This window comes from Hydra viridissima, unplaced genomic scaffold, assembly GCF_058129835.1.
Source record: "Hydra viridissima isolate aposymbiotic clone 2 unplaced genomic scaffold, HvirCarnegie_v1 scaffold_15, whole genome shotgun sequence".
In the NCBI taxonomy this organism is placed as follows: domain Eukaryota; kingdom Metazoa; phylum Cnidaria; class Hydrozoa; order Anthoathecata; family Hydridae; genus Hydra; species Hydra viridissima.
This window is the reverse complement of record NW_028324314.1, coordinates 8364986-8374527: the sequence shown is the minus strand read 5'-3', so window position 1 is coordinate 8374527 and position 9542 is coordinate 8364986. Positions and strand designations below refer to the sequence as shown.

The 9542-nt window shown below is 30.8% G+C and overlaps 1 protein-coding gene across 8 annotated transcripts; it reads right to left on the bottom strand.

Annotated features, from left to right (window-relative positions):
* Positions 1-348: 348 nt before the first annotated feature.
* On the bottom strand, positions 349-9470 carry LOC149878499 (solute carrier organic anion transporter family member 4C1-like). 8 transcript variants are annotated; one of them, XM_090072803.1, is made up of 8 exons: positions 9268-9470; positions 2945-3072; positions 2421-2814; positions 2143-2323; positions 1364-1511; positions 1046-1206; positions 776-961; positions 349-635 (listed from the first exon to the last, which is right to left on the bottom strand). In XM_090072803.1, exons 2-8 carry the CDS (start codon positions 3041-3043, stop codon positions 485-487), a joined length of 1320 nt encoding a protein of 439 aa, XP_089928929.1. In that variant the 5' UTR covers positions 3044-3072; positions 9268-9470; the 3' UTR covers positions 349-484. The 8 variants fall into 8 exon arrangements, with proteins under 8 accessions (XP_089928929.1, XP_089928925.1, XP_089928923.1 ...); XM_090072799.1 differs by having other exon boundaries at positions 2945-3805; positions 9268-9469; XM_090072797.1 differs by having other exon boundaries at positions 2945-3793; positions 9268-9469.
* Between the last annotated feature and the right edge of the window lie 72 nt (positions 9471-9542).

Sequence of the window (9542 nt, the reverse complement as noted above, 5' to 3'; positions counted from 1 at the left end):
AACACATTTGCTATATCTAGTCAGCGGAATTTTCAGCAGGATGGGGCGTTCTTAAAAACCACAAAAAACATCAATCGGTGTCTGAATCCAGAATAACTGAAATTCTAGATGAATCTTTAATCTCTTTTAATAATTGTTGCATAACAATCGTTTAAACTCTTTTGGTTTGTAAAATCTTTCTAATCAAATCAAACCTTTTTTTTTTTTTTTTTGATTGATTTGAAACTGAAAAGTTTCATTTTTCTAGGAAGAATCTTGGAGCCCCCTTTTAGTAAGGTTGGGCCAGGAGGGGTCTTACCCCTAATCTGGTTTTAACAACTTTTCATGCAAACAAAGAAACGAAGAACACCAAAGAGAAATTTTATTTTATCATAAATTGTCTTTATAAAAGTTAAAATATAGGAAAGAAATATCTTTTTTAAAGAGGAAAACGCCTCTGAATACAAAAAACTAAGTTTTTTGATTTTCTGAAATTTTTTCGTTCCTAAGTTATCGATTCATGAGTTAAGTTATCGATTCCAAGCATTTCTTGAATTGGTTTTTTAATCGTAGGAAGTTTATAAGTTTTGTAAGCCAAGAAAAAAAGAACACAAGAAAGCGTCTTAACACTGAAGGTGACCAAAAAAATGTATAATCTAAAAAAATATTGCACAGTAAATGTTCATTACTCAACAAGTAAACATAACACTGAGTGCTGCAAGAATGGTATCCATAAGAAATAGCAAGTAACAAAGAAGCTATTAAAATGACTTTTTTAATAACACAGGCTATTTACCTGAAATACTTGTTGCTGTATTCTAAGCAACTTGTTACTTCCCCAGTGCATTCGTTGGTGTTCCAAAGTACGCAACTTGCATCGATAAGTTTACCAAATACTGCAGACGATGGTATCATCCCCAAAAAACGTAAAAACACCTGCTGAAACCCTACACCAAGTGAACCCAAACTTAATGGCAATGACCTAAGAAGTAAAGCATTTATTTTATAAATAACTATTAAAAATTACCCGAGTGATAAACCCTTAGAAGATTGATTGTTGTTTTACCAAAAAGTGGCATTAACTAGAGGCACAGCATTCATAAAAGACATAAACAGCAAGAAGAACGATCCAACAACAAAAAATGGGTATAGGTCGCATATTGAAGCGCATGGACCATCACGTAGGGTTTTTCCTGACAACGGTAGACATGCGCAATTGTGATATGTCTAAAATAAAGATTTTATTAATTTGTTAGCGAGTAACAACAGTTCTGTTTTTTTGTTCGCTTTTTTTAAGTTGTTCTAATACGTCCATTTGTTTTTTCTAGCCAGATCATTTAACAAAAAAATGAGCTCATTTATAGTTGAAAAAAAAACTACTTACCCCGTTTTCTAGAGGTAGATTCAAACACCCTGCATGACAAGGCGAGTAAAACGTTTTTTGGTCATCTATCGAACACACGGGTTTATACATACGGTTATTGCACTGGCAGTTTACGTTGCACGTACTGTTTAATGAAATCCCTCCGTTGCTGTAGAAAAAAATTGCATATAATTTGAAAACTAGTGCAATTAACAATAATAACGAAAATCATATATTATGCAGATAGAGTTACGGATTGATGATAAGTTGAGTGCTCAACTAAGTTTAGGCAGAGTTGTGTGTGTTATGGAGCAATCTCCATAAAACGCAAAGTACGTTCTTATTTAATTGAGGATTTAAATTTTAAAGCAAGCAATTTTAAAATTTTAAATCTGATGTTTTTGTTTTTTTTCAAATTTATGGAAATAAAAATTATGTAAAGTAGAAAAAGCTAACGCCATTGATTTTCCCCATGGTTTTTTGTTTATAAATTAGTAGTACAAAATATGTCAGATCCTGCAAGAAGTCAGACATCTTTATTACAAGGTAGGCCTTATCATTAATAAGTTATAAACTAACTGGTGAAAAATGAAAGTTATGATGGATCTTGATCGTTCCACCTACATATGAATTAAATTCAGAGTAAATTTTTAAAATATTTATCAAATCCTCTTTTTGAACTTTTTAATAACAACTTTTTTACAAAGTCAGACGTTAAAATTTTGAATTGATGATGAAGCTGATTAATAATCTTTAAATTATTTATTTGACAAAATTTTGACTTTAAGTCGGTTATTTACCTGCTATCGAGGTAAGGAATTGTTCTTCCAACTACGTTATGGCCATCGCAGCCAATCAGCACAATAGGAATAAGCATGGTAGATATTATGGCGAGTATATAAATAACTTTTAAAGTTGTTCGACAATCCCAACCGAAGCGCTTACTGATATATCCGCCTAAACCCATTCCTCCACCGCATGCTTAAAAATAAAATTAAAAGAAAAATTAGACGGTTGTTAAACAACGGCGTGAAGAACGAAGTATTTTTAGATGAAGATCATCATGATTTATACTCACCGGGAATGATAATCAATCCGCTATACAAAGAAGCTTTTGATGCTGGAAAATGGAATTGTATTTCCACAAACTTTGCAAAGAAAGTCGAAAATCCACTGTTTACGAAGCTCTCGCAAGCTATTCCTAAAGTTAAGTACATATATGGTGTGTTAAGTAAAAGAGCTTTTACTGATGGCCAAGCGGATTTTAAATCGTGATTTAGATTTACGTCTTCATCTACATTGTCCGCATGAAGTTTCTTGAGCTTAGCAACTTTTTCTGAGTTTGAAAACATTCTGGGGAAGCCAGATAGAGGAATAACTGTGGTAAGCAAAAGCAAAGCTCCTATCAAATACCCAATCCACCAAGCGCCAACCCAACTTTGATCATTCGGAGTCAAGTTTGAGTTTGAAGGCTTAAATAAAAATGTAAATAAAAAAATGAGAATGTTGTTTAAATGTTAACAAAAATCTAAAAAGAAAGAAAGAAAAAAAAAAAAAATTAAACACTTGAAAGACTTTTCAAAACTTTAGATTGTTGCGTACCTGTTGAATATCCACGTAAGTTTGAAGAATAGGATTTCCAAGAATATATCCTGCTGCAGGTCCTAATATTGACACGGTCTTCATTGCTAAAAAGTACATGCTAGCGCTGCTTCGATCGGCAATAGCATCTAAATGAGCGTAGCTAAGACTTTGAACAGGAATATTTCCTAGTCCACTAATGGAATGTCCGACTAAGAATATACCTAAATAGATGCGGTTACTTGGAAGTGTACAATCAGTCTCGTTATATAAACTATTTAAGGAAGTGTTTAAATGACAAATGTCAGTTGAACGCGACACTCCAGCCACATATTTTGATGAAATAAAATGCGGTATTAACAAGACTGCCATTCCTATAGATAATGTCAGTCCTCCTAAGGCCAATGCGCGCGGTCTGTGTCTGTGACCAATGTAGCAAACTAATGAAGAAAATATGCCCACGGTTACGTTAAAAAATGTCGAAAACAGAGCAATTTGTGTAGATGTAAAACCATAACGTTTTTCTATCGAAGTCAACAGGACGTTGTTAAGACCGTTACATATAAAACCTTGTCCAAAGGTTAACCAGCAAACGCACACTAAGAAAAACCACGGACGATTTAAACTTTGCAAAAATATAGGTCGGTAAGAAAACCAACCGTATCTTAAATACATGGCATTTTGGCTTAGTTCGTCAAGAAACATATGCTTTCTCGTAACCATTTGTATCCTTTTAATGGTGAGGTATTATTTGGAAAGATCAGAGCTGTACACTACAACCACAAAGTTTATTTAACGTTGTTTTATGATAAGTTGTGGCTTTTATTTACAAAACATTCGTGAAGAAGATTGATTTTGAAGAATATTACCCTATAAAGAAGACTGTTATCAAATTGATTTTATGGAAAAAAAATTTTTACATAATTTTAAAGGATTTATAAATATTTTCGAAAATAGTTTCCTAAATAAAAAATATTGAATTGAACCCAACACCAACAATTAACGGTTGTGGCAAAAACTGTTACACGTTTTTCAAAGACTTTATTTAAAAAACCATCTCAAGAGTCAAAATAGATTACTTTTTAAGAGACAAAAAAAAAAAAAAAAAAGTTGAGGGGAAGGGGGGGGGGGGGAAAGGCAAATGTTATTTAGAAGGAAACCTTTATGATTTAGAAATGACTATCGAATATCTTTCGGTAGGACTTTTTTTTAGGAAACCAAAAATGTAAAACAGAATTTTTTTTAACTTGCCTATATGACGGCTTATATGATGATGCACAGTGAGTCAGAAAAGTGAAAAAACGGCAAAAATTGTATGACCATCAAAATATAAACTTGTTATCATTACTAGTGTTTTTGGGTCAGAAAATTTAGATTTGTCATTAGAAATAAATTTTACGCGTGCCCACGTGCGTACGTGGCTTGGTATCAGTTTATAAAGATTTAAATAAAAAATTTGGATTCCTCGATCCCAAATATCAGATAATACCACGTATACAATATATGTTAAGTTTTTTTTTAAATAAATTTTACATGTATCAAAAGGCGCATATTACACACGCATTTGCTTGTTAGAATCTTTTACGCGCACAAATATTAATTTAAATAAAAAAAATTTGGGTTCCACAAACCAAAACGAGCACATATACTAATTAATATAAGAAATTTGAATTCAAAAAACCAAAATATCGTACTATCTTAGCTTACTATTATATGACCAAAACCAAAAAAGAAAAAAACTATTATTTGCAAAAACAGCTTTATTTTGTTTTTACGTCATCAAAAAAGAAGAAATATTAGGGGAAGGTGGTTTTCCATTTTTAAATTTGTGGTTTTTGAAACTAATGCGGTTAATGAAACTAAAATTTTCAAGGTTTGCCTTCTGCTACTTCTAACTTTACCTCAAAATCGATCAGTCAATTCATTTCAGCTTTAAGATGTTCATCTTCATTTCTGATTAAGTCTCTCGTTTCCATTTGATATTTGAGATAGGGTCAACAGTAATGTGTACTAGAGGGCTTCTTATTGAACCATACTGTTCCCTTCATGATGGATAATTTAAGTGGATTAATAGCTATATGAAAAAGACTTTGCTCGTTAACATGGGCCTCACCAATATTTCCATCAGTATATTTTTGTTTATATACACTTTGGAGACACAATCAAAGCCCCCTTTAAAGTGAAGTACACCTTTCCCCATTCACAGCAAATATTCTTATTGAGTCTTGGCATTCTGTAAAAGTTAGCATCCTTGTCAGAGTATGATTAAACATACTCTGTAGAGGAGTTGGTACAGATATTACTGTCAAAACTACAGCCTCAGGATAACATATTTCTCTTTCATTAGTAAAAGATAAATGTCTGCATTCTGTATTAATTTGATACTGTTTATCAGAAAGATTTTTAAGATCAAAGCATCTTCAATCTTCATTTTTAATGAAAAATTAACCTCCATGCTTTTTAAATTTGCCAGGATTTTTGTGGTATTTTTAACAACAACAAAATCTTTCTTGGTAGGTTCTCTAGAGGCTTTTCTTATTGAAGCTAATGCCAATGCTTCAGCAGGATATTCACCCAACTTGGTAACCATAAATATCTTAAACATATGCCTTCAAATTCAGTTTTGAACTGTTTTTACCCGTATCAACCTTAAAAGTGTGACCCTTAAACGAACATTTTGTGCGCGAATTTCGCAATTAAAAAATGAATAAAATAATGTCTTAGGAAAAGGTGAAAATCTCATTGAAATTTAGTTACAAATAAAAAAATTAGAAAAAAAATTGACACCAGCGTAGCGAAAGCTCATAGAAAATAAACAGTGGCCGTCTACTTAAATTCGTTGATTTCGAAGGTAAAAAAGTATTTCCTACCGTTTGATATTTTCTTTAGTTTTACACCAAAAAATACAAAACCAAGAATATTTATCAAAACTACCAAATAAGTAAGAAATAAAACGTCCCCTCTTTTCTCAATTTATTTATTTTATACTTTTGTTATCGGAAAGTTGTCATAAAAAAATGTGACATTGTTTCCTTCTTTTCTTTGTTATTTATATTTGTGTAAACAAATTTTAAAATGTTAAAAAAAAACCACCTACATTTTTTATGTTTGCAAATCAATTTCGATGCAACAAGAAAAATACACAACAAGAAATATTAGTTCTTTTATCTATACAAAACTTTATTTTTTTATTCCGCACTGTCTGTTTGTTTACACGATTAATTTACAAACAAACGATTATTCGAATTTTTATTTGAAATGAAATCACAATTATTTTTTCTTTCTTTTCATGATAGTAGATGTTTGAACATTTTAATATTAAATAAAACTCCATACGGTGCTTCTGCAACTCAATATATTAACTTAACAAAATTTTCAATGAGTAAGAATGTTATAGAATTTGTCAAGTTTTTTGTTCGCGTAAAAATTTGGGTACTAAAAATGCGTTTCATGAATTTTCCCACCTTTCACAATTTTAACAATTTGCAATTTTAAAGTTGTTTAAAAAAAAATCTAAGTAGAAAAAGTTGTTTCAAAAATAAGTAAAAATTAATAAACGTGTGGGTTGACTTGACAAAACTAGCATCAGAATTTAAAAAAACATCTTAACTTTCGCTCTTTATCAAAAGTAGTTTAGATAAACATTTTTTAACTTTCGCGCTTCATCAAAAGTAGTGTAGAGAAAAAAATGAATTTTTTTGGTTTCAAATTTTTGTGTAAAAAATTTAACGTTTAAAAATTTTTCCCCTTGTTTAACTAGGAATCGAAAACATTATCAAAAATTAACGATGTACCGCCATCTACCATTGTCAATGATTTGAAAACATTATCAAATATCAAAAATTAACGATGTGCCGCCATCTACCATTGTCAATGATTTGAAAACAGCTTAAACGCAGGAAAAGTACCGTCATTACTTATCAATTATCAAAAATTAACGATGTACCGCCATCTACCATTGTCAATGATTTGAAAACAGCTTAAACGCAGGAAAAGTACCGTCATTACTTATCAAATATCAAAAATTAACGATGTGCCGCCATCTACCATTGTCAATGATTTGAAAACAGCTTAAACGCAGGAAAAGTACCGTCATTACTTATCAAATATCAAAAATTAACGATGTGCCACCATCTACCATTGTCAATGATTTGAAAACAGCTTAAACGCAGGAAAAGTACCGTCATTAGGAAAATTCTCTGAATAAACATAAAATGTATTGATATTCTTATTATCTGATTTATAATAAAAATCATCTTAAACCTTACATAAACAAAAACAAAAACTTAAAGATATCTTTTAACTATTCATCGCAATCATCCTACCAAACTGTGTAATTTAGGTCCACATCCACCAATGAGTGTTTTAGGTCTGCTATTAGGTCTCTTAGGGTTAGCTAAACATCTGAGGTGAAGCGGTTATAACATTACTTAAGCTCAGATATTTGACTAAAATTTTATTAGGTGGATGAGACGAATTTTATGATGCAAGTTACCACGAGTTCAAATAAGCGCTGTAGTTCCATCAATTTACACAAACATTTTAGTAGGTCAGTCCATAGATTACCGATTTTGTTTATGGAGTAAGAAAACATTTTTAAAATTCTTTTATGGTTTTAGCGAGAATGGTGCGGAACTCTCTGTACCACTTTTCTTTTTGTTTTATAAACACTTGATTAAATTGCAGAAAATAAACCTTGCTGCAGCGTGATCAAGTGTTTGCTTATTATCAGTGACTTTTAGGATTATTGACGCTTTTTATTTTCGTCATTTCAATGGATCTACATGCCTTCTGAACTTTTCCCTTAAAAGACTTTTAATGTTCAAAAACAGTTGCATCGTGATCTTCAAAAACCACACGTGTCGCATTTTTTTACAATTCTTTTTTTATTGCAAAAAATGCTCCTAATTTACGGTATCTATGATATTCAGTAAAAATCAGACATTTACATGTGGTACTTTATCAACAAATTTTGTGATTACGTGAAGATTATGGAAAAGAACAGTTTTTTAAATTTATCGAGAACATTGATTTTTTAAACTTATCGAGAACATTGATTTTTAAACTTATCGAGAACATTGATTTTGTAACATGCGTAGCTTTTACAAATCGCGATTTAAACTTTATACTTTTAAATCAATAGACAGCAATAATTCTTTTTCTGCTTCCAATTAAGATCTTTTTAAAGACCGATTTGGTAGGTCAGCCTAAAATCAAAACAACTTTTGATTGTCCAATGCCACTCGCTGTAAAAGCTGATTTATGTGCTTTTTTCAGTCTCAACATCTGAGGATTAATGATAATGAAAGACTTTTCTGGTTGAATCAAGTCTCTCAAATCCAATTCCATCTCCTTGTTTCCAATTTAATCTCCGTGTTTTCAATTTGGAAAGTTTTACTTATTGATTTTTTAAATTTATTCTCATAAAGCTGGTGAAATCTCCTATAGGTTAGCTAACCCATACATTTATAATTGAACTAATCCGTGTAAACAGCTCCTAAATAGTTTTCATTATTAACTTTAACCTGTTTTATTTTTTGCCTCCTACAAGTGCATTTATTGACAACCAACTGTTGGATACATAGGACTGCCTTGTTTGTAATTTATTGTAAAGAAAGTTTTAGATTTTCTATAAAGTTTTTTATTTTATTATATTTAGGTGTTCATTCTAAATTCGTCATATTATACGCATATATCATATTATACGCATATATCATATCGTAGTTTATTATTTCAATGAAATATTTATGTTATATTTAATAAATATGTCCTCTTCATTGAATTAAAACCAAAAAAAGTTGCCTTTTCGACGATTTAAACAAACTGTAAACAAAAGTTATCGTTGTAACCTCAACCTTTTTTGTACCGTGCCCCACCTAAACCTTTCTAATATTCTTTTGACCCCCTATGTAACCTACTTATTTTTAAATATTCGAAAACTAAATTATTCACTGAAGAAATTAAGCCGCTTATACAAGGAATACACTATTACCCCCCCCCCCCAATCTTCTCCCGTGGAGAATGATTTGACTAATTTTAATGACGCATGGAATTTGGTTGGAATCAGTAAAACGACATCAGTAGTGTTATCAATTTAAGCTGAGATAGATTAGGTCTGGCTTCGCTTTTTTATTTATTAGTAGATCAAAGAAAACCAAGAGTTACTTTCACGAATGAAATTTTTTGAAACAGAACTTTCCTTTTCAAAAAATGTTTTTACGGAATCCGAAGAAAGCAGCGATTTATATTAACTTCTAATATTTAAGTAAAAATAAAAAATATCACTATGTCTAAAAGTAAAAAAAAAGTAAAATAAATCTTTATTATATGTTAATGTAGCTTACCTTAAGAAACACCGGATAGGATTTCCTTTTTAAGTGATAAATATTTATTATTCACTAAACTCTTTAAAACATGAAACGAATTTATAAAAAGCTTTCGTTATTTACGCCTGATGAGAAATAAGTTTTTGTGGTGAATGTGGCCAATTATCTATGCAAATTCATAGGATGAATATTACTAACGAATATATCAATCTGTTTTTGGGACAATACAAGATTAAAATTTTCAAAACAAACCTCGAAAAACATTTTTCTCAAAAAAGGAAATGAAAATCGAT